The sequence below is a fragment of the Equus przewalskii genome, chromosome 18 (assembly GCF_037783145.1).
Source record: "Equus przewalskii isolate Varuska chromosome 18, EquPr2, whole genome shotgun sequence".
Taxonomy (NCBI): Eukaryota; Metazoa; Chordata; class Mammalia; order Perissodactyla; family Equidae; genus Equus; species Equus przewalskii.
Window position 1 is genome coordinate 45,922,170 of NC_091848.1, and position 25,860 is coordinate 45,948,029.

A 25,860-nucleotide genomic window follows, 5' to 3' on the forward strand; every position below is an offset into this window, starting at 1 on the left:
CCCATCAGCCGCCGCTTACCGGTGGCCGCTCACCTGCCGGGGCGCGAGGTGCAGAATCAGTCCCGATCACGGACCCAGAGGCTCTGTCACTGCGGGAGGGGAAGTCTTCAGCTGCAAGGGGGGGGCGGGCCCAAACAGTCACGTGACCTCGAGCTCCGCCCCCGCTGTCCCCAGCTGCGCACGCTGCTTCTCTGGCGCTTACATTCTTGCGGATTGTTTGAACACTAGTTTTCTTGCGATTAAATTTTTTAAAAAACAAAAATTTTCACAACGAGTATGTTGTAAAGTGCAACGTAGAAGGCGTGGGTGGGACGGGTGAAAGTGCATTGCTAAGGAAGTGACGTTCACGCCATGATCAGGGGACCGGAAATAGTGATGAGCCCCATCCCTCTGGGGCCCGCCGGTGAAATCCCAGGCTTGAAGGCTTGAGGCAGTCACGTGATCTGAAAACTCGAGACGTGCTGGACGGAAGCCAAGTTATCCGGCCAATTGCTGGTTACACTTGTCTTCAAAACACCTCATTTCCTTCAAGTTTTCCACAGGCTTCTTTACATTGAGAAGGACCAGCTTTATAAAATCTTATTAGGTGACAAGAGCATTTGAAGGTCATTCCGGAGACTGCTAACTGGGAAAAACAGGGTCGGGGAAGACTGATCTTGTTGAAGCGGGAGAGGAGACGGAGGGCTGGAAAAGTCCAGATTTTGCCGCCAAGGCCTACGGGGCAAGCCCCACAAGAGGCGTCGTAAGGGATGGGAGGAGAAAGATGACGCCAGAAGGCCCAGCCCAGTAGAAAGATGGAGGTCCTTAAGTGGAGGGGGAAGGGTGCGCACAGGCTAGCAGTGCGGCTGCGCGCGTGGCGGCCGCCGCGCCGGCGCGCAGAGGGGGCGGGGTGAAAGGTCACAGCGCGGCGGCGGGTCTGGCTGGCGGCGACGGGCGGGAGCCGAGTGCCCTGTGTGCACGTGTGGACGAGCGGCGGCCCCAGCGCGGCGGCGGGAGACACCCCCGCCCCCTCCGGAGACGCAGGGCCGCGCTCGGCTCTCGCGGCCTCGGCCACCCGCTCAGCTCCCTGCCCTCGGCGAGGGGGCCGGCTGTGGGGTTGAGTGGCCCGAGCGGAGGGCGCGGAGAGCTCAGGGCGGCGACGACGACGGCGTTGATAGGGGTGGTAACAACGGCCTCAGCAGGCGGGGAAGATGAAAGGGTGAGGCAGGGCAGCGGGGCAGGCCTGGCCGGCGGGGCAGCGCGGCTGCGGAGGCGAGAGAGACTCCGGGCGAAGACCCGGCGGGGGAGACTGCTGGGCTTCTCTGCTCGCCGAGGGGGCGGCGGCTTGGCGCGGGCTGTTGGCGGGCTGGAGGGCCGGCAGGGGCGGACCCGGGGACGCAGGGTTTCGGCCCGGAGGACGAGGCTAGGTTGAGTGGAGACGAGCAGCCGAGGGGCCAACAGGGAAGAGGTGTGTGGGGCGCCTGGGGCCTCCCCCGCCGGGAGCGGACGGCTGAGCCGCCCGGCCCGCCCCTCCGAGTGGAGTGGGCTGGTTGTCCTCCTCCGAGCCAGCCTGAACCCGGGGAACTGCGGTCCTTGACACCTTTCGGTTTTATTCACCCTGGGGAGCTGTGCAGAACCTTCTGGAGAGAGAAGGAATTGGAATAAAGAGCATGGGGATGAGTATTAAGAGCTAGTGACTCAACTGGATTTGGGTTGGGTCAGAGGAGTGGAGGAGGGGGAGCGAGCGTGAGCGCTGTGGACTTGGGGTGCCAGAATGCTTAAGGAAGTGATGCTGAGCGGTAGGTGGAGCTCTTGCTCCGGTAGATTGCTCTTGCCCTGTGCTGTGAGGGGTCCAGGGTGACTACGAAGCTCTCTTCAGGTCATGGGCAAAGTTAGTATTTTTCACAGTTTCCCTCTTGGATAAAATTAGGGATTCTTTTGGCTCGGCTGTTTCCATTTGGATAAGATGTCACCTGACTATTAAATTACATACTGTTAAAATATTAATTATATAACACGGTGTTTTAAAATGTTGCCTAAATTAGCCATTTTGGAGCTTGCTTTTATCTTCCCTAGAGAAAGAAATGGAATCTTATCAGTGTTAAAAGTTCTCAGAGACGTCTTAGTTTTTCCACAGTAGCAAGTCAGTGAAAGAATTGTTAACTATGTTTTCAGTTAGTGAAGCCTTTCAAACTAGTCAGCAACTCTTTTGAAGATGAAATACAAGTCAGTCTTGGAAGTAGTCTCATACTGCCTTAAACAGGGGTCTAAATATTATCTCAGTGTGTATATGTATTTGAGGTCTCAGAAGAGATACAGGAAAGTTTAATTTGGCCTTAGGTCTGTAACATGATTCCTTACTCTGATTTTGCTCTAAATATTGGAAATTCATTCTAATGTTGAATTGTATTAGAGTTTAAACATCATGGGGAAATTTCCTGCGTTATTTCACACCCAGCTCTAAAGAGTTCCAATCAGGATACTAATTTAGGAGTATGGGAGGTATTTGCCTAACATAAATCATGATCTAGGAAGTTTAGCTTTTTATATATGATCCACTATAATTTGGTGAGATTTTTCTCTTTTTTTTCTTGCTTATGGATGCTCTTACTTGTTTTTGTATTCTCATTGGCACTCCATACTTATTTGTCTTGTTCTGTTAAAGTAATAAAAATGAGGCTCAGGAGTTTCCAATGTTGAGACTGTGCATGGATTTATAAAGGAAGGCCTCCAGGAAATTATTCTGGACATTTAGATCTAAAATCTTTGGTCTAGCTCCGTCTCTCTGGGGTGTAATATTCTTTCTGATACCTAACTTGGCAGTAGAAATGGGGTCAAACAATGGTATTATTCACAATCTGCCTTCAGTTAATATAATCGTGAGGCAATTATCTCTTTATTAAAATGGTTATTTATGTGTAACAACCTGGAGGCAAATCCCCAGAAATGAGTAACTGGCCAAATTTAGAGGAAGTTCATAGTTAGTGAATCTGTACCTTATGCCAGCAACTGTGCCCAAAACGAAGAGTCCTTGAGTCTAGTTCCTATCACTTCTTATAATTGAGAGCTTAAAATTGTGTTGTTAATGGTAACTTTTAAGAAGATTTCACAGACTAGTCACTTTAACTTACCAGATGAACTACTAGATAAGATAGGAATTAAAAAAAAAGTTCACTTCTAACTCTTGTATTTAAGGCACTGAACAAATGAAGACAATAGACATTGTTTAAAATATTTTAGGGTCCTTGAGTTCAAAGACTTGTATCACCATGCACAATGTTGTCAGTGTTACAGTCCTGACTTTTGGTTTGGAAAGGCCTGTGAAAATGAAACTGGTCCTGATTATATGGTTTTTGTATGAAATTTTATTTGCAAAGTGTTTTATATTGAGCTAACTGAACTGTAAGTTGAATAGAAATACCTAAAATTGGAAACAAATGCAGAGCTGCTGACTCTAAATCATTAATCTACTATTTGAATATTTCACATTGTTGCCTATCATTTTGAAACTTTTTAAACTTTACTATTTTATCTGCTTTTTATTCATATTTTTAGTTTTTATTAGTAGTAGCGGTAGGACATTCCATTTTATTGTCGTGTATTTGCCTTTTCTCCATAGTAGATAAATTTCCAGTTATTAATTACTGCATGTATTTATATGCATGATCTAGAAATTTGAGGTATATTTTGAGATGTTACTTCCTTTGTACTGAAGTTACTTGTTTTGTGAAGCAGGGACTTTGTAGGTTGAATTTATGGATGGTAAGCTGATTATTTTTATCTGTTGTTCCTCTTTAGGGAAGGTAATATTTAAGCAAGAATGTATGCCATACACAGCCATGACTAAGATGGCACTGTAGTTAGTCGATATAAAAGAAGGTAAAATGGAATCCACTTACCCTTCAGTTGTAGTGAAGAGGTGTAAATTAGTTGTAATAAAAATTTAACAAGATGTAAATACATGTGGACAAAATAAAAATGGGAAAGTAGACAGCAATAATATAAATATGGTGTATAGAACAGTGTAGTTTACTAATTGAAATATTGAAATACAAGATTCTGCAGTCAGAAACGAATCTGTGTTGAAGAACTCAGAATAATGGTTACCTCTGACAGCTTATGGACTGGGAAGGGGCAGCAGGGAGTTTTTTGAAGTTCTAGAAATATTCTGTATCTTTACCCAGGGTATTGATTACATATGTCTATACATATGTAAAAAATCATTGAGCTATAAACAAGGTTTGTGCTCTTTAATATATAAATCTTATACTTAAGTGAAAGTTTTGTTTTTTTTTTTTTTTTTTACGGTTTATCTTTTCCAACACAGAAATTCTTGATTATTCTTTGTTTTGTTCATAACTTTACCGACAGGTGTCCACAATTTTGGGAAGAAATCACAACACTGATGGCAACACACCGTTAGTCACCAATGCACACATCTATATTGTGCTGGGGGAAAAAAGCTGAAGTAGAATTCCAGAACTTTCGTAAACCTGCAATTCATAATCCTTGCTTCTGTGAAGCCAATAAATTATGGGATGTTGAGTGAGTTACTGGATTTTAACAAATACTTTGTAATGTCCTGTTGCTATGTTGAGCTGAATTCATATAAAATATCACCTACCTATACCACAGTTTTAAAAAAATCAATATAATGTCCTAACTAATATAAAGGAGAAATAAAAGGAAAGTAAACTATAATATCTATTTCAATATGTAAATGATCGGGTACAGCTACATCATAAATCATGAGATCAGATGTTTGCATCTATCTGTAAATAGAATCACTGTGTAGTTTAGAAAATGTGTCTGCTACCAATACAGATGTGTGTGCACGGCTGACTAATCCTGTGTTGCCATCCGTGTTGTGATTTCTTCCCAAAGTTGTGGACAACTGTTGGTAAAGTTCTGAACAAAACTAAGAATAATCAAGAATTTCTGTGTTGGAAAATATTTTTTAAAGGCCGTGCATATAAAGCATTATCTTTCAAAGCCATTGCTTTTGACAGACCAAACTAATATCTATATTAAATTTCATTTTGCTGTGTACTCTATTTTGGCCTTTTAACTCTTAATTTTCTCTTCCAAGTACTAGCCATGGCTTCCAGCTTTGTGCCATCTGAAAAGTTATACTTTCTCAATTATTTAGATAGTTGTCCCTTTTTATTTTCTTTAAGCACAGCCGACAGAGACCTTTAGAATATCAGTAGTAAACAGTAGAAACTCCCTTTATATCATAGAAATGAGAATTGTGTGGATTATAGTTTAATATCTGCAAAATTATGTAATTGTGCTATTACGGAACACTGTTTTCTCTTGACCTGTTCTCTTCTGTTATCTCCTATTTATTCCTTCAGCGCTAACTTACTGGCAAAATGTTAGTCCTGTCCTGTCCAATACAATAGTGACTAGCTACAGTTGGCTGTTGAGCAGTTGAAATGTGGCTTATGTTACTGAGGAACTGAATTTTAAATTTTAATTAAAATTTTAATATCAAATTAAAATTTAAAAACTCGTACTTAAATTGTCCATTGTTGGACAATTTTTAAGTATGTTTGGAACAGCTTGGCTATGTGAATCTACTATAAATTTTATGAAATGTAAATACAGATCAAACATTCCAGGGAAAATTAGCATTTGAATTGAGATGTGCTGTAAATGTTATGCGCACTGGATTTTAAAACTTGGTATGAAGAAAAAGATTTAAAAATAGTAAAATAGGAATTTTTATTTTGATTACATGTTGAAATAATATCACTGATTTTTTTTTTTTTGCCTTGTTAATATAAATAGAAAGTTTTAAACTACATATGTGACTCAAATAATATTTCTGTTGGACACTGCTGTGGTAGACCCTGAAAAAATAAATTTTGTATAAAACTGATCTCTTCTCTTAGGATCTAGTTCCCAAATGGTAAATGTTTCTAAATGTTTCAACTATGGGGCAATAGTGTGTGACTGTTTATATCTCTGTGGTGAAGTATGCTGAGGACATTCCTGGTTTTAGATTAAAATATTGTAATCCAATCACCTTGTCTGGCATGGACAAGGAAGAGAGAACTGGAAATAAGTATTTGCCTTTCCTGAGCTAGTACAACCTATATTCTGCTCTATCTTAAGGGAGAACCTTGTTTTCCAAGTCCAGAGGCTTCTCTCAGTCCTCGATAGTGCCATAGTGAATGCTTGTTTATAAAACTACTTGACACCACATCCTTTATTACTTCTTTTGCATAATTCCCTAGAAGTGAATTTTTTGGATCAGAAGGTACTGGCATTTTTAAAGCTCTGGTATTTGTTGCCAATTGACCTTCGGAAAGATAGTAGCAATTTATACTGCCGGCAGTGTATGAGAGTGTCCTTCTCTTCTCCAAGGACTGATGAAGAAGGGGAGGGCACTTGCAGAAACCTTAAAGAAATGGAGGAAGACATTGTGGCTGCCATTTTTCAGCCATGGTTGGTATAAATGACTTTTGTCTGGAATGAGTGGCATACATTGACCACTTGTAAAATGATAGAAATAACTAATAGTTTCTTTGGTTTTGAGGACATATTCACGTACAGCCTTAACTCTAGTTTTACTTTGCTGATTAGGTGTTAAATGGTATTTCTTTCCTTTTTTAAAAAGAATTTGATTGCTTAGTGAAGTTGGACATTTCCCACCTTTACTGGCCATTTGTATGTCTTTGTGACTTACCTGTTACTTGTATAACTCACTGGTTTTTAATTTGGATATCAATTGCTTTTGACTTCATATTAGAAAACAATCAAAGATAATGTTCTTTAGAAAATAGAGTGAGACATTCAAATTAGTAAATATTGTCAGAATGATGCCAGGTTAGGACCCAGGTTATTAGAAAATTTTTTATAGGTGGAGCTTGTTAAACTAGGGTAAGGAAGGATTATATTTTGTACTTAGGAGCATTTTAAACATATCTTATTTCTCTTTCCAGAAGACTAAGATATATTTGGATCATCGTGTTTCCCCGCCTCCCCCCGCCCCAGTCTGTATGGCTTATTATTTGTAGCATAGTTTATCTTCATAAAAGAGATTGACTATAATGCAAAAAGCATTGAACTAAAAGCAGTCATGTTTTATAGTTCAGTATGCCACTAATGATAGTTAGCAGTAGGGTCATGAATAAGTTTCTTGACCTCTGGGCTTTGGTTTCTTTGTCTTTGAAGAGAACAGCTTGAGACTGAACAGGAACAGCCAGAGATTTGAATTCATATGCCAGTTTTAGTCTGTTGATAGGATCTTTATCAGTATTTAATCTGTTGATGGCTTTGATGTGTTCTCAGACTGCAGAAAAAGGTGATGTCATTGATTATTAATATATACTATGACTGCTGTGGCATGTGTGTCACATGTTTGCCATCTCTGGTCTCTATCAGCTCTAACTTTCTATGATACCAAGAAACAAAACTTTGGAATCATATTTGAGTTGTTCTTTCTTTTTTTTTAAAAAAAAAAAAAGATTTTATCTTTCCTTTTTTTCTCCCCAAAGCCCCCGGTACAGAGTTGTGTATTTTTAGTTGTGGGTCTTTCCAGTTGGGACAAGTGGGATGCCGCCTCAGCATGACCTGATGAGTGGTGCCATGTTCGTGGCCAAGATTCGAACTGGCAAAACCCTGGGCTGCTGAAGCAGAGCACGCGAACTTAACCACTCGGCCACAGGGCCGGCCCCACAAATAGTTCTTTTTTTAAGCTTGCTTTCTTCATTTTGCTGATGTCAGCCTTTTGAGACCTGCTCTCCCATCCCTCCCCCTCGAGGCACTTTTACTTTTTTTATAGCTACCTAATACATGCCCTTTTACTTTTTTTTATAGCTGACTAATATACGCCCTTTACTATTAAGTGCCTACTATGTGCCAGGCAGTAGACTCTCATTTAATCATCACAATAGCTGTAAGAGAGTATCCGTAGTCTACTAATGTACCTGTAGGTATAGTGTCTGTAGTCTACTAATGAAAAAACATGGAGGTGAGCCAACAGGGGAAGTGCAGTTGGTGGATTCTGGGTTTTGAGGTAGTTTAAATGGCCAATAAAACAATGGGGGAAGGAGACAAGGCTAGGCCAGTGGCCACAGCTAAGTTATGAAGGGCTTTACATGCAGGGCTATTCGAATTTCATTTAGTTGATTATGTGCAGCTATTGAAAGAATTTAAGCAGAGAAGTAAGTAAAGTGATCAGACTTGTCTTTTAGAAAGATCATTGTGATGGCTGTCTCTTTGGCTCTAGTCTTAGTCTCCTTCTTTAGGCTATTCGAATTTGGGTTGAAATGATGGCCTGAACCATTCATCTAAGAGAAACGGTATAGGAACAGATTATGAAGATATTTGGGAAGCAGAATTAACAGGGATTAAAATGGGATGTAAGAGTACATCTATAACTAAATTTATGTATTGGATAAATGATGGGGCTATTCATAAAGATAGAGAATAGAGGCAGATGTTCTAATTTCCTGTAGAGAATGATAAGCTCAGTTTTTGATGTGTTGAATTTGAGATTCCTGTAGAGATAACCAATTAGCTGTTGGAAATATGTGCTTGTAGTCAGAGATTTGGAGGGGAAAACATCAACATTTAGGTGGTAGGATGGGAAAAGCCATAGTTGGGAAAGAGCTCTCTTAAGTGAACATATGGATGATCATGGAAAAAATTTTCAAAGAATAATTTGATTCTTTTTATGTTAGAACCTTGAGTAGATTGTGTCCATGTGTGTGTTTAGCAATTCTAGTACCCAATTGCATAATTGCTGAGGTTTTTATAGACCTAATACTTGCCACAAGTTGGAGAGCTGATCCACCCACCACCACTTTTTTGATACCTGCTAAACGTCTAGAACAGTGACTCTCAACTAGGGTCACACCTCCCACCCCACCCCAGACATCTGGTAAGGTCTGGAGATATTTTTGGTTGTCACAGTGGTATGGGTACTGGCATCTAGTAGGTACAGGCTAGAGATGCTGCTAACCATCCTACAGTGCCCTGGAAAACCCCTCACAACAAAGAATTATCCAGCCCAAGATATCGGTAGTACCAAGATAGAGAAACTGTTCAAAAATCTAGATGAGATGAGAGAGAGCCCATCAGTTATATTAAGGGCCTAGAGATTCTTGCTCTTACTGAAAGTAATTTAGCAACTCCTTGGAGTATTTGAGGTCCTGCCATAGGTCTTGCAGTTCAGTAGAAGAGATAAGGTGTGAAAATAAATGCTTCTAGCAGTGCAGAGGTCCTGTGCCTTGGAAGGGTGCAAACAGTAGTATAGTTCAAATGAGGTGGAAATCTCAGCAGGATGATAGGTTAAGGCCTCGTGAGCAGTTAGTGTTTAAGCTATGCTTTGATAAATGCTGAGTGGGCTTACTTTTAGGTTGAAGGAGTTTATACTTTAGAGGAATCACTCTTTCATGTAATTTATTTGAAGGTGAGAGTTTAGAACCAGGTTACTGCTAGCTGAGGAAAAATTACTCTCTAAGCCCCTTGAAATTTTTTATCCTTGCTAAATTTTTTTTTTAATTTTTGCTGAAATTTTTACCCTTGCTAAAAGACTTAAGTTTTATGCAAATGTCCTTTATCAGTACACCTTAGATAAGTGTTCCAGTTAGGTATTTCTCTCTCTTAATAACCTTGAGAAGTAAAGATGACTCCCTTGAGGGAAGTCATATGGTGTGACTGATCTTGCACTATAGTGGGAATTCATAGACATAGGCCTCATTCTGGCTTTATTGATAATTGGCTGTATAACTACAGGTGCATGTGTCTCTGGGCTTCAGTTCCATCATCTGTAAAATGAAGGAGAATAGACCTAGTGGCTTCTAAGGTCCTTTCCAGATCAAACACTCTGCAAAAGAGGTGACTGAGCAGTGAAAATTTTGTCCCAGGGCGCACTTAATACCCATCTAAAGTATAAATGGTTAGGCTTTAAGCTTTCACTATACTTCATTTTCTCTTTTTGCTTTTTAACTAAAAAAGTCAGACTTTATAGAGAAAGACCCACTTTTGTGTAGTCATATCTCCATCTTGTGGCCTTTCAGAATATTGCCACTAAATTTTGTTTTTACAGTTATGGGCATAGTTGACATTACCTATAATAGCTAAAAACATTTGAGTGCCTATTATCTGATGTTGCTTTGCTAAATAACGCGCGTTATCTCATTTTATCATGCTGCTTGTTTTATAAGTCAAGAGTAAAAGTTTCCAAGTACCATATTCTAAGCACAACGATTATATGAGGTTTGACTGAGTAACAGACTAAACTTGAGCTGGCACAAATTAATAGCTAATGGTCTCTATAAAGTAGGAGGCAAGTAAGTAGCTGCCTTTTCCGGATCTGAGGACTTGGTACACATATCTATGGACATTTTTGCTATATTAGTCTGTCCACCTTTTAGATCCCTAGTCTAATAAGTTTGGTATGCAGATGCATTGAGGGTTGTTATGGATTTGAGAAACAGGAAAAATAGTATGTCACATGAATTTACTTGAGCTAAGAGAATAATTTAGATTCTTTAGTAACTGTTGTACTGTCTTCAGTTTTTTCAGCTAGGATTGTAAACTCTAGTGCCAACAGGAACCTGGAACCAAGTGGATAAGGTAAATGAGTGAAACGAGGAGAAATGTAGGTTTTATGTAAAATCTTCTAATTTAAATATTAGCAACCAACTTAATTTAAAAAAAAAAAACGCAAAACTATTGAGTCAAATAAATGTGGCCACCTTGTTGATTTAACTTTAGGCTGGGAATTTGAGGCTTATCTACAGAATAGAGGTCTCAAACTGATAGTCTGCATTGTTAAATTATATTGAAAATCTTATCTGAAGCAAACAGTGTAGTGATTAAAAACCCAGGTTTCAGCATCAGGCGATTTTGAGGTTGAGGCACAGCTCCTCAATACTAGCTGTGTTACACACATTAAAGCTAAAGTGTAACATACTGTACTAGTTGCATAGGGGAAATGATTAATATTTTATGTGAAATCCACTCTGATTATATAGTATATTTTTTCCAGTGACCTATTCCGCTTCTTCGTGCTCATGTTTAGCCTCTATTTCCCTCACCAGACTTCTTGGATTTAGAAATTTACACACGTGCAGTGGGAAGTTTATTGATTTAGGTGGGTATTAAATTTGTATGGTTAATGTAAAAAGCTTAATTACAAAAGTAAAGATTACAAGGTGGAATGTAGGAGTTGGAATTTTTAACTGGCGGGGTGATTCTGGTGTATAGCCAGGTTTGGAATCCATTCTTGAATTTTGTGACACTGCTTCTCCAGATGTTTTTCCTTACTCTCTTGAAAATCTTTATGGACTCCTGGTTTTTTGCCCCTAAAATTCAAGTATTGCTTTTAAGTATTCTGTTTTTAGATGTTCTTCTCAATACAGACGTTCTTGATAATGTGATCTGTTCCCATAATCAGAGGATGTACATTATGCATTATTTGTATTCCAGGAAACAGCTGAAAGTGTGTTACAAAAGGGAATTCTTTCCTTATAAGTTAAATTAGTGTAAAAAGTCTATGTGCATTCCCTCTAATTGTTTTATGTACTTCACACTAACAATGCTTCCAGTCACATTAGGTAGCATTTAAACTATTATATAAACAATTTTTTAAACTGATCATTCTTACATAAAAAAGTATTTGGCTGTAGTTTCAGTGAAAAAAAAAATGTCAGGACATGTAGCCGTTTATACCAAAGGCAAAGGGTACAACAGACTATCCTGAGACTGCTTGCTGAATTTAGAAGGGGAGGTCTGTACCAGAATGGAAGGGTCAGTCTTGTCCAGCTCTCATTCAACTTCTACAAACTGAAGGCTTGGTATAGCTGGAAATTGAGAAGTTGTGCAAGTTGTGCTTTGTTAAAGTTTTGAAGTTCTTCCTTCCTTTTACTTGTTCTTCCAAATGGTAAGGAATAAATGAGGCGACAAGTGCTTTTGACTATGAGTTTTAGTATCAAAGATAATGTCTTTGTTCTTTCCCAGCCAAAGTTGCTGCAAAACTTAACATAACTGCAAAGCACTGCACCTTGTAGTACTTATGTAGTGGGTAATGTTTATTTGTTTTACTTTCTGTTATGGAAATTTTTAAACACCTACAAAAGTAAAGAAAATAGTACAAAACCCTCATGCACCCAATTCCAGTAAGTAGAATCATTTCCTATGTTATTTCACCTTTGCCTGACCCATACTTTCCCCTTTTCCTTTTTTGCTGGAGTGCTTCAAAGGAAATCCTTGACATATTATCCCACTGTATCTGTAAATACTTCAGTATGTCTTTAACATAGAAGGACTTTTTAAAAGAATAAATAACTACAACACTGTTATATATAATATCATATTATGATATGATACCTACTATGTATTTGGTTTTTCTTATATGTCTTATAAATATCTTTTAAAAATAAATTTGTTCAAATAAGAATCCAAAAAGGTTCACACATTGCAGTTAGCTGAAATGTTTCATCATCTCCTCATCTGACAGTTTCTCCTCCTTTGGTAAAAAAGCAAACTTACTTTAGAATAGTTTTAGATTTACATTTGTGGAGATGGTAGAGAGAGTTCTCAGTTTCCCCTCTTAGTAACAGTTTCTATTGGTAGTGATACATTGTCAAGAAAATGAAAAGACAAGCCACAAATTGGGAGAAGATAGTTGCAAATTTTATATATGTGTGTATATATATATCTGATAAAGGATTTGCATTCAGAATATATAAAGAACTCCTACAACTCAATAAGATAAGCAAATCAATTTTAAAATGGGAATTCTTTCCTTATGAATTAATGTAAAAATTCTGGTTTTATTCCCAGGCCTAGATCTTGGGCAAAAGATTTAAATAGACATTTCAGCAAAGAAGAGGGACAAATGGCTAATACCCATACAGAAAGGTGCTCGGCATCATTAGTCATTAGAGAAATGCAAATCCAGTGAGATTATCACTTCACACCACTAGAATGGCTATAAACAGAAAGGCAATAAAAAGTGTTGGTGAGGATATGGAGAAACTAGAACCCTAAAACCTTATGGTGGGAATGTAAATGGTGCAGCCACTTTGGAAAATAGTTTGGCAGTCTATTAGCTTTCCATTACTGCTGTAACAAATTACTACAAACTTAGTGGCTTAAAATTTATAAATCTATTCTCTTAGTTCTTTGAGATCAAAAGTCTGAAATGGGTTTCACTGGGCTGAAATGTAGGTGTCAGTAGATATAGTGATTTTAAATAGTATCTCCTCAAATACTATGTATCCAGAACCTGAGCCTGTGACTTTATTTAGAAATAAGGTCTTTGCAGATGTAGTTAAGATGAGTTCATACTTGATTAGGGTGGGCTCTAGATCCAATTACTAGTGTCCTTTTAAGAATAGAAGAGGACACACACCCACAGAAGACCATGTGAAGATGGAGGCAGACACTGGAGTTAATGCTGCCTCAAGCCAAGAAACACTGGCGGCCACCAGAAGCTGGCAGAGGGAAGGAAAGAGTCCACTCCAAACCTAGAGAGGATGGCCCTGCTGACATTCTGATTTTGGACTGCCAGCCTCCAGAACTTTGAGAGAATAAGTTTCTGTTGTTTGAAGCCACTGAGTTGGTGGTAATTTGTTAAGGCAGCTCTAGGAAACTAATACAACAGTATTATATTTCTCCTGGAGGCTCCAGAGGAGAATCTGTTTCCTTGCCTTTTCACCTTCAATGGGCCACCTGCATTCCTTGGTTCGTGGCCCTTCATCTTCAAAGCCAGCAGTGTGGCATCTTCAGATCCCTCTTGTCTCTGCTTCTGTTGTCGCATGTCCTTCTCTGACTCTTGGGGATCTTTGTGATTACATTGGGCCCACCCAGATAGTCCTGGTTAATCTTCCTATCTCGAGGTCTTAATTACATCTGCAAAGCCCATTTTCCATCTAAAATAATGTAATATCAAAGGTAGAACTTAGATGTTCTCACACACAAAAAAAGACAAATATGTGGTGGTGGGTGTGTTAACTAAATGGGAGGAATCCTTTAAAAAACATAGTGTAGGTAAGATGTGCACCCTGTATTTTAAGGGATTCTGTATTTTACAGCATAAGGGTATCTGCCAATAAAAATACCTGTTAGTGATAGATGGTGGATAAGTGAGCCCAGTAGGTTTTAATCGGTAAAAGGTTTTGGGTGAAATGTCATTTACTTCAGCTTTGAAGAAAGCCAAGGTGTGCTTTAATCAAGAAAGGAGTTCTGTGAATGAGATGTAACCTAGTTAAGATGTGAATCTCACCAAGGGAATTTGTTTTAGTTGTCAGATACTTGGGAGAAGGCCATGTTTACTCATGTGGCCAGAAATTGGAAGAGAATATAACAAAGAACTCTCTGTGTTTTTTACTAAAATGTTTGCATGTTGAAAATTTCTGTGGCTGCTAAGAAACTCAGTGTGCTCAGATTTTAAGAAGATATACAAGTTATGCGGGGGTGGTTGGTCACAATAAATAAAAAAGCATAAAAATGGATTGAGGCAGGAAGGCTAAAGTTCTAAATGAGCATAGTGGTCTCTAATTAGTTGTTTTTTTGTTTCTTTCATGAACTGTAATACATTCTGTTGTTTTCTAATTATCTAAATTTTAACGTTTTGGAGAATTTTTTTTTTAAATTACCTAGATTTTTTCCTCCAAAGGAAGATTTGCCCTGAGCTAACATCCGCTGCCAATCTTCTTTTTGTATCTGAGTCGCCACTGCAGCACGACCACTGAGAGACAAGTGGTGTAGGTCCACTCCAAGGAACCAAACCTGGGCTGCCAAAGCAGAGCGCACGAAAGTAATCACTAGGCCACTGGGCCTGGCCCAAAATTACGTACAATTTTGACCACACATTTTCTGAATATGCTTTCAAACATTTTTATGTATAGCTTAACAAAAATTGGGTCATATATATGTATATGGTTGGAATATGCTTTTCCCTCACAAAACAGTTTATCAACAACATCTCTCTATGCTAATAATATAAATATATCATGCTTTATTTAACCAGTCCCCTATAAATAAACGCTCAGATTTTTCTTGTTTTTTTTCTTTTTTGCCATTGTAAAAGTATGATGATAAACCTTATTTAGTCATTTCTCCAACAGATTTTTCAAAACCTGTGTTCTTTTCTTTAAATGTTTTTATCTCCCCCCTTAGGATTTTTGAGAAGGCAAATAGTGTATATAAGCAACTCTCTACTAATGATAGCGATAGTCGTAATAGGAAGAAAAAAATTGTGTAGATGCTCTTTTGGTTTGTCTTTTCACATTTGATGAACCTTTAGCTTATGGTACTGAAATTTACTTGAGCTGCTTTAAATTCTTTATGTTGACAGCTCTACAGGCAAAACAACTTTGTTACTGTGAGTCTGAAACTTTTTAGCTTTAATCCCTTTTCCCATGAAACCACTTGTTTTGATTACATATGGTTTCTTAGAAATGCTACTGTTGCATTGTTGATAAGTAGTTTTCAAGCTGGGGTTTGGGGTTTTTTTCTCCCCTCCAAAATGTGGATTCCCTTGTTCCATTTCCAGAGATTGTGCTTCTGAAGGTGGGGGTGGGCTCCAGGAATCTGGATTTTGAGTATCACTCCTCGTGACTGTGATGTGCCTGGTTCCCAGCTCACTGAATAGAATGTACATAAGTTTTTCATATTTGGATTATTTTCGTAGAATAAATTCCTAGAGTAGGATTAGTTAGACAAAGGAGGTGTACTTTTTTAGGCTCTTGCATACATAGTGCTAGATTATCTTCCAGAGATAGTGTATCTAGTAAGTCTTTTTGATCAGTAATAGATGTCTTTAAGTTTTTTATGAGCTGTAAACTTCAAGAAAAATTTTCACGGTTATATAGAACATTATTCTGGCCTAAATAGTAACTGTTGTTTACTGTATTTGTCTCTAAGTATATACAATTATATGAAATATATTAGTTGAATCTGAATGGAACGGCTGGCAAAATCTGCTTATAAATGGTAATCTTCATAGGAATATAAAGTCACTATGAAAGAGTTGGATTTATCGATCATGTAAAGAAGACCCGGTATATTTGTAATATGTTCATCCTAACATGAAGCTAATTATATTTTATTGAGTACATTTTGGTTTGTTCCAGTAGCCGGATCGAACTGGGAGATGTGACACCACACAATATTAAACAATTGAAGAGATTAAACCAGGTCATCTTTCCAGTCAGCTACAATGACAAGTTCTACAAGGATGTGCTGGAAGTTGGTGAGCTAGCAAAACTCGGTATGTTTTTTTCTCCCTTCGTTTGTTCATAATTGTTCTTGACCTCCAGTTTTTAATATTAGAGCAGAAAGAGTTAATTAATCTGCTTATTTTACAAGTGAGGAAATGAGGGTGATCCAGGTTCTGAGAAGAATCTCAGGGAGATAAGATAAGATATTTGAATTTTAAAAGGAAATGCTAAATATCTTTTCTTATTTAGTGTGTGCCTATGTATCACATATTTAGCTTTACTCTAAAGGAGGCTTAAATTCCTAAGAAAGTGTAGGAGGGGGGCTGGCCCCGTGGCCGAGTGGTCAAGTTCGCGCGCTCTGCTCTAGGCGGCCCAGTGTTTCATTGGTTCAAATCCTGGGCGCGGTCATGGCACTGCTCATCAAGCCACGCTGAGGCAGCGTCCCACATGCCACAACTAGAAGGACCCACAACGAAGAATATACAACTATGTACCGGGGGGTTTGGGGAGAAAAAAGAGAAAAAAAAAATAAAATCTTTAAAAAAAAAAAAAAAAAGAAAGTGTAGGAGGTTTTTGAGGCTACTGATACTCAGAATAGCTGAGAAAGTGTAATGATGATAGCAACAATTTAGTCCTTATAGAAGGGAAGAAAAAGATTCAATAAAATGTGTTATTTTGTCTGTTGAACTTCACATCTTTATAATTTCCACGGCAGCCTATTTCAACGATATTGCAGTAGGTGCGGTATGCTGTAGGGTGGACCATTCACAGAATCAGAAGAGACTCTACATCATGACGCTAGGATGTCTGGCACCGTACCGAAGGCTGGGAATAGGTAAACTGTGGTGTTATTTCTTCAAAGAAGCATAAATATAGTTAGTGTTCCTGACCCAGTAAGTCAAACCGTTTCTTTAGGAATACTGGGAAAAGATCGCTGAATTATGTAAGATAAGGTGAAAACATGATCGTTATTTCTTAACCTAATTCACTTGGAAGCTTGTATAGATGTTTTTATTAATGTCTTTGGCTTTTTCTGTTTTCCTTCTACCTGGAAAGTCTCATATTTAAACATTGCTTTTTTGCTAGCAATTTTAAACATACATAGGTAGTGTAGAGAGAGAACAAAATTTTGGAAAATCAGTATGTCTAGTGTTTACTTCATAAATTCTATTAGGACTCTGTAAGTGTAAAGATGTTGGTTAGATGTGTAATTTAGAGATTGATTTTTATGAGATTATTTATTTGTTGTTTGTCTTGTTGATAGGAACTAAAATGTTAAATCATGTCCTAAACATCTGTGAAAAAGATGGCACTTTTGACAACATCTATCTGTAAGTAAAATTATATTTAATCTTCTTACCTAAAGAGTTTAATAAACTGGCAATAGAAAGCTTTACTGGAAACTTTAAAATCTGGTCACTTATTTCGTTGCGTCTTTTGGAATACCATGAAAGTAGTGGTTATGAAGTTTTGTTTTGTTTTGTTTTAATAAATAGATAAGAAACCTGAGATAAAACATTCTCATTTTTGCTTTATTACGTTGGGTGGGACCTCCAAGTCACAGAGATGAAACCAAGATTAAAACTCAGGTCTTCAAAATTTAAGAATTAATACCATTAATACTACTTTTTCATGCTTCGTTTGCACTTTGTCTTTTGTTTAAGGCTCTCAGTGACATGCTCATTAGTAGTAGAGTTTAATAACCAAAATCAGAGAGTACGTAGCTGGTATTATACTTGGATTTTAAGATACCTCAGATTAAGACCCAGGTTAAGATCACAGCTATGGATTGTGTATAATACAGACATTAAGATTATTCTCATTTTCACTAGTGGGAGAGATTATATTATTTAATGCTATTTTGAGGAGTAATTGAGAAAACTCAAATTATTTGTTTTCAAAATACAGCTTTTTTTTTTAATCAGTCAGAAGGAGGGCTTGTTCAGGCATTTGAGACCCTAGTTTGTTGAGGTTTTTTATCATTTTTTTTTCTGCATATGTTAATATCATCTTTGAGTTATCCCTATGGTTAGTTACCCATTTCTAATTACAGAAATCTTTTCCCCCCCTTGCAATAAAAAATACTATGAGAGGAGCTGGCCCCATGGCCGAGTGGTTAAGTTAGCGCGCTCTGCTGCAGGCAGCCCAGCGTTTCAGTGGTTCGAATCCTGGACACGGACATGGCACTGCTCATCAAACCACGCTGAGGCGGCGTCCCACATGCCACAAGTAGAAGGACCCACAACGAAGAATATACAACTGTGTACTGGGGGGCTTTGAGGAGCGAAAGGAAAAAAATAAAATGTTAAAAAAAAAAAATACTATGAGAGCTAGGGTATGATTGTAAGGAAAACACTATTCCTGAGTCTCTTTGTCTCAGCCCAGCTGTCTTTCAAATGTTAAAAGTTAGGTTAAGAGTGTAAAATGTCATCAAAAGGTGTTCTGAAATCAATACCTAATCTTTATTGATTACTATTGATTACTAGTAATTGTAAAGAGAATCTAACAAAAGTCTGCAGTATTCCAGCTCCAACCAATTTGAAGCTATCTGTGGAGAACATGTAAAAGCAGATGAAATCTTAATTTTTTTTTTCTGATACCTCTTTATATCTCAGGCATGTCCAGATCAGCAATGAGTCGGCAATTGACTTCTACAGGAAGTTTGGCTTTGAGATTATTGAGACAAAGAAGAACTACTATAAGAGGATAGAGCCTGCAGATGCTCACGTGCTGCAAAAAAACCTCAAAGTCCCTTCTGGCCAGAATGCAGACGTGCAAAAGACAGACAACTGAACCAATTACAAATGAACTTTCTTGCACTTGCTTGTCGCCAAATAAAAGAGAGGCCCGTTGATTTTTCCCCCTTTTTCTTTTAAAGCTTTCCCTGCTCCTAGTTCTTGTTTTTCCTCCTTTCTTTTCTTTCCTTTCCTCAAGAGTTTTAATACTTTGAGGGACTTTTAAAATTAATCATGTTTGGATTGTTTTAGTTCTCTTGTTTTTGTGAGGTGGTTTGATTGTAGGAAGGAGAAGGTATAGATCTATTTAGTTTCACGGTTAAGATATATGGTCTCAAAAATTTGGGTGTCAATTTCAAATTTTTTAGCTTATTGTTTTTTGTGTCCTGCTTTCACATTGAAGGGCAGAGCCTACAAAATATTGTATATTTCAAAAGACAAAAAGAAGCAGCAGCAATATCTTGTTCTCTAATTCATAGACAAGTTTAGTGTGTTTGTGGTACTTTGGGTTTTCAAGACTGTGGGATACTAATCCCTAGACATTGCCTTCACTCCACCTTTTCGTCCTTCTGAGCACTGTCTCAGGAGTTGGACCATTGTTATCCTTGTAAGAAATACAAAGCTTATTTTGTTTTTTTAAGCAATTATTTCTTCCTTGCTGGTGGCTGAGAGTGGGTGGGACAGTTTGGGTAGTTAGTGTTGTACTTTGGTCCCAGTATTTGAGTTAAACTGCTTTTTGCTATTGAGTGGGCTGGTTGTTAGCAGGTTTATTTTTCCTGCTGTTGATTGTTATTAGTGGCATTAACTTTTAGAGTGTGGGCTGGTGAGATTAATTTTTTTTAATATCCCAGCTAGAGATATGGCCTTTAACTGACCTAAAGAGGTTTGTTGTAATTTACTTGTTTTTTTCCCCCTGTCCTTTTTCTTTAGTAAACCCACAATAGTTAGTCTAACCTTAAAAATGGAGTTGATGTCCTTTAGATCAATACCCCTGAATAAATCTGAAGTAGGTGTTGTCTCTTGGACATATTAAAAAATACCTTAAAGGAAGCTTAGATGGACTTGTGGCACAATAAATGCATTTAATGTCAGCTAATACAGGCTGTTAAAAATGTGGCCACTGAGCATTTGATTATATAGGAAAGAATATCTAGACAGTATTTTTGAGAATAACATAGCTGTACTATTGCTTATCTGTTGGAGAACATCCCAGATTTGCTTACATTCTGTGCCTATGATGTTGAGTTTAAGGATTTTGGGGAGGGGAAATTGTTAAACCTATTGCTTCTCTTCTTGGAAAAGTAGAAGTCTAGAAGTTAATTCTGAAAATGTCACTGTGACCTCCTCTATTGACAGGGCTGGGTTTTGCTAGATCATTTTCTGGCACATAGGGAGTGGCTTTGATGGGTTCATACCTTTTTGTAGCATAGGAAACATCTGAAATTTTCATGTTTATGTTTTCCTCCATAGTCCCACCTCCAATATTTAAAATTTTCTAGATTGCCAATACTGGTGGCCTAAGAAATGTTCTCATTAGGCTTTAAAACAATGCACAGGGCTTGAATTTTCTCTCATTTGACTTTAAAGAAAGTTTGATTCGTAATGTTTATGCTCTTATGTAAATTCTGGTATAAAAGTCTCATGTCTCCAATATGTTAAATGACATTATTATACACAATGTTTATGCACATTTATATTCTTAAGTTCTTATTTGAGAATGTGAAAGTATAAAGTACAGTAGACTTCAACAGTCTTAATTGAGTGCCAAGAATAATACAGAAAAGGAAGATAGTTGATGAATGAATTTATGGAGTTCTAATCTTAAGATAGTAAAAATGTAGAAAGACCATGCTGGTTTCTTGGGTATCAGTTTCTTAAGAGTCCAAATCAAAGCTTACAAGAAAAGTTTAGCATTAAGCATGTTTACAAGCTTCATGGATAGGCTTCAGTTTGCTCTTGCCAAGATAAGAGTGCTAGAGTTGCAGAAGGCATAATGAGTTTGAAGAATTCAGCCTTTTTCTAAACTTCCAGATATCAAAATAGATTTTGATATATAAGTGAGTTTTCTGAGATGACACTGCCTCTATTTCTATAACCATTTTATCTGGACTATCTAGTCAGTCCTATGAATGTATCCCTAAATGTGGTTATTGGAAACCGAGTAGCTGCCTCATGACAATTAAGTACATGTTATTTAAGGAGGAAAAAATAGTAAATTTTGAATTGAGTGTGTAGGCTCCCTATCATTATAGTGTTTCTTTTTCCACGCTAGTCAATGACTTTAACCTAATTTGTAAATGTTTGTAAAGGGTTAATTGTCCTGTATCAAACTTGTATTAAATAATTCCATCCACTTATGGAGGAGGATGTAGAGGACGCAGAAGCTGGGCACTAGTTCGTATGCCTGTGAGTCAGTGAAGACAGAAAGAACGTCCCATGTTGAGTTAGTTACTTTGAAATAGAAAAATTATCATTGAGGTAAAACAATTCTATTAACTGGAAAATCACAGGTATATATCCATCATATTTTTCAGGACAGATAGTTTTTATTGTGGGGCAAATAGGTAAAAATTATACTGTATGGTAATTGCATTTAGGTTCTGAAGAAAAGAATCTGCAGAGAAATCTATGCAATATATAATTTGTCCAGATTAGTTTTCATTTGGGGAAGGAAGTTCTGAAATATCCCCAAAGCAGTTTACTCATCAATTCAGAGTCCTCCAAAAACAGAACTATTGGGAAACCGTGGTGTGTGGGGTGGAAAAGAAAAGCTCCCTCAGTTTTTTGGAGGGAATAACTTTAAAAATACTTAAGTGGCTAAGTTTACTTGGTGCAGTTAAGAATTAAACTTGTTGATTTTAACATTGCTGTTACATCTGAAATAAACTTATGTGATGTTCTGGTAGTAATCTGTGTTGTCTGATAAATGTCAAAGAAAACCCTGCCTTGTGTTGAATCCTGAGATCAGCAGCTGATGTAGTCATTGTCTACTGTTGCCCATATTGTTTTATTTACTTTCTCTAAAAATCTAACTTAAAGCTAATTAAAATAGGCCAAGTGTAATCAAGGCCTCCTAATTCAGTCCTTTTGGAACCTGCTAGAAACACTGCCCAGTATGTGCAATTCAGTCCCAATGAGAAAAAAATAAGAGCCAAAGAGCTGTCCTACTGCTGCTGTAGTTTGAATGTAATTGTTAAAAACTCCTAACACTTTAGGCTGTGCTCTAATTATTAGTGTGCACTAACTACAGATAACGTATAATCAAAATTTTTTATTTTTGTTAGCAGTGAGGGGGGGAATTTAGTAGTTCTGTAAGTTGGGAATTGCTTTTAAGTTTTTTTCTGAATCTCAAACATGAATTTAAACTTTTGTCTTTAACAAAATTAAGTCAATACTTAATCTCTTAGTCAAAAGTGTTATAATTACAATTATTCCATTCAAAAAACAATGGGTGATCTTTGCCTGATGTGTCTTAGTTATCACTGTGTAGCACGTGATCCCAAAATTTAGCAGCTTAAAACAAGAAACATGTATCGTCGCCCGTAGTTTCTGAGTCAAGGGTCCAGGAGTGGCTTACCTGGGTGGTTCTGGCTTGAGGTCTCATCATGTTACAGTGAAACTCTCAGCCAGAGCTGCAACATCTTGAAGGCTGGACTAAGGCTGAAGGAGCCGCTTCCAAGATGGCTCACTCACTTGGTTGTTGGAGGAACTCAGTTTCTTGCTATGTTGGTGTCTTCAAAGGGCTGCCTGAGTGATAACTGACATCTGACTTCCCCCAGAGCAAGTGATCTAAGAGTGAGCAGAAACCGTACTTTTGTGTAACCTATCTTGGTCAGTGACATACCAATTAGTTCAGCCATAGTACCTGGATGTGGGGATCAGTGGACCTTGCTACCACGTTATGCTTGGAGAAAATATTGGGCTTTGTTGACATCCAAGCCAGGGTAGCTGGAAAGGTTTTGTTATCTTACTCTCTGAAGGGCTTAGTTTCCTAAATGAGGGTTAGAAAGCCCTGCACTTTTTCAGAATGTAAAAGAAATAGAGAGTGGGCCTAAAAGTTCTGCTCTTATGGTTGGGTTTCAGCTGGATGGGGTGTACACTAATCTGCCTCCCAGACTGGTGCTTTTCCAGCTGGGTGATTAGAACATTCCTGAGAAGTTGGGTGCTGCAGTGAGTAGGAATGGTGAGCCTATGAGAATTTTTCAGGGAATAAATCATACAGGCACAGGGTCGTTTTTGGACTTCCCTTACAAGGCTGTACCACAGGAATTTAGTCTTAGTTTATGATGTAGCCAAGTAACATAGCCAAATGGAAAAAACGACTTGAGTCAGATTTTTAAATGTAGATGTAGTTATCTGGAAAGAACATTGAGGAATGTAAAGTCAGAATAATCTGTTACTGGGGCAGAAATTCCCAACCTTTTCAGTTGTCTAAATTTAAAACAGTTGGTCTCTTCAGTAAAAATTGTTTATCTAGAATCAAAGTCTGCTCCAGAAATAGTTGGGAGCATAAAACAATTTAGAATTTAGATCTCAAAGAATCGTGGCTGTTTCATATTAATTTGAGATGAAAGTTTAAATCCAGTATTTGGAAAAATACCCTATTGGGTGGGAATAATTTGGAGTTTGTGAACTTTGAATTGAATCTTCCTGATTTACTGAAACTAATCTTCCACATAGCTGAATTTCATCCCAGTTTTACTCTATGTACTGTCCTCAAGACATCTGAATTTATAAAGGATCCACATAGTATAAATTAAATCACGTTTAAGTGGCTGTAGCTTCAACAGGATATCTGACTATAAGGTTGTTCTTTGTTTCCTTGACCAGACTTCTGGAGCTCATCTAGTTAGTCTGTCTTTTTAAAAACTATATTGGCAATATCAAAAGTTCTCTACAAAGATACGGACAATCTTGAATCCTGTTTGTCAGTAGCAATCTCCTACACTAAAGTACAATAAAACTGTCAGATACCACGTGTGTAACTACTTATACAGGTGAAATTTGAACACACAACTTGAAGTAATTAGTATATATATCAGTAAAGTCCAGTAAGATAAGAACTTTATTATAATACACTCAAAGCATTTTCGTGACTGCCCTTTACCGTCTTCCTATCTGAGAAAGTTACCTGTCTTGCTGATGTAAAAGTTGTAAATTGTTTCTACAAATTTATTGAATACCTACTATTCTAAACTCTAGGGCTTTGTCAGTGAGCTAGGCAGATGAGAATCATGGCCTCTCTAAAGGGAAGTAAAATTCTAGGTTATGTAGAATTCATGTCTAAGTAAAGGCCTGCCTTTTTACTAAAATAAGCCTCCAATGATCTTCACTTTATCTTAATTTTGGGATGAGCTTGGTGGAGAGGAATATTCTCTACAGTGCCTTGCTTTCTCAACACTAGTTTGCATATAAACGAGCCTAATTCCCATAGAAGAGCTGAGAATAAAAGTATGAAAGGGAGTGCAAAGGGATACAAGTTCAGAATTTATGCAACAGAAACTGCTTAACTTACATTGCAGAGGTTCTGCTCGTCCTCCTGCTCTCAGACAGCCTATCCCATTCTAAACTGCCTTGAGGACGCTGCAGTTTAGAATCAGACTAGTTCAACGGGTGTCCTGGCTGGAGATCATACTCGAGAAGCCAGATTAGGAGTGACCTTCTACACAACTTGACCTTTTGCACTGGAATCCAAAGAGTAAAACTCTTCTGCCTCCCCTCAGTCTTGTCTTCATTGTTGTGGTTTCTGATCTAACACAAACTTCCCTTGATGATTCACACTAGGAATGACCACGTATTAGGGACTTGGTTCAATTCATTTATTTTACATATGAGTAAATCTATATGACCTTTACTTACACTTATCTATGTAGGTTTCCTTATACCTTGTCCAAAACTTGCTTGTGGCTGAAACAGTGATGACTACTGCATTTTTAAGTGCTACAACTACCCCATACTTATTAGCCTCCCTTTCTCTCGCCAAACCCGCTTTCCCTACGTAAAATTGTATAGTATCTCTTCGCTCCAAATCAAAATTCAACTAATAATGTGTAACCTGGGACAAATTTAGAGCGTGGTTCCTGGATTATTGCCAGTCCTTGTAACTTGTAGGGCTTAGTACACTGCCTTACACGAGATTGGTCAAGGAGTGTACCCACAATGTGTCAAGCAGTCACAATAGAGCAGTGAAAAAGATGGGCTTGGACCTGCCCTGGTGATCCTTAATAGTCTGGTAGGGAACAAACATTACATTATTTCAAGTGCCGTGAGGTACTATGTTGGAGTGGGAGGCATAATAAATCTTACAGAATTTTGGAAAAAACAGTTAAGTCAATTCTTGACCTTTGGTTCTTAATACAAAGTAATTATTGTTGATAGTCTTTTTACAGCTAAAAGTGAAAAAAAAAAGTGAGGCAATCATAAAACTTTGGAACTGAAAAATCCGAGATACTCAGCAACATAGCAATACGGAACCAACTAAGTTTAACGAAAGCTAGACCCAAGTATCAGGAGCATTCTGTCAGTACTCACTAGCTAGAAAATAGGAAACTAACCCACTCGTACTGATCCCAAAAGAGAGAGGGTAATTTAGTAGACTTTGAGTATATAAGAAGTTCCTTTGGAAGTTACTGAGTGAATTAAAGGAACAGATAAAGTGATATACCACATTTTTGGATGTAAAGAGTGTTAAATTACTATAAAAATGTCTGCAAAACCGTGAAGCTTAACAAAATTCTAACAGGCATATCCTCCAGGAAAGACTATAGTAAATCACAAAGTTTTAAAAAATATGGTCAGATTTAACAAAATTACAAATCTGTGTATTAAAAAAGGGACTGCAAGGGACCGGCCCGGCACCCAACAGCATCAGAATACACATTGTTTTCAAGTGCAGAAAGATTATTTACCAAAATGGACCATATCTTGGGCCATAAAATAAGTCACAAATACATTTAAGA

At 37.9% G+C, this 25,860-nt stretch overlaps 2 protein-coding genes across 4 annotated transcripts in view; one reads left to right on the forward strand and one right to left on the reverse strand.

Annotated features, from left to right (window-relative positions):
- ATP6V1A (ATPase H+ transporting V1 subunit A) overlaps positions 1 to 401 on the reverse strand; it is a 56,093-nt gene extending 55,692 nt beyond the window's left edge. The window contains exon 1 of one of the 2 annotated variants that reach the window (XM_008523097.2): positions 34 to 401. The gene's annotated coding sequence lies outside the window, so the exon portion shown is untranslated. Of the gene's footprint in view, positions 1 to 19 lie in introns of both variants that reach the window. The other variant, XM_008523089.2, reaches the window with a different exon arrangement.
- Positions 369 to 21,806, forward strand: NAA50 (N-alpha-acetyltransferase 50, NatE catalytic subunit). Of its 2 annotated transcripts, none has more exons than XM_070582684.1 (5): positions 369 to 1,198; positions 16,080 to 16,216; positions 16,882 to 17,001; positions 17,431 to 17,497; positions 18,782 to 21,806. In XM_070582684.1, the coding sequence occupies exons 1-5, from the start codon at positions 1,191 to 1,193 to the stop codon at positions 18,957 to 18,959; spliced, it is 510 nt and encodes a 169-aa protein (XP_070438785.1). In that variant the 5' UTR covers positions 369 to 1,190; the 3' UTR covers positions 18,960 to 21,806. The 2 variants fall into 2 exon arrangements, with proteins under 2 accessions (XP_070438785.1, XP_070438786.1); XM_070582685.1 differs by having other exon boundaries at positions 787 to 1,198; positions 16,083 to 16,216.
- Positions 21,807 to 25,860: the final 4,054 nt, after the last annotated feature.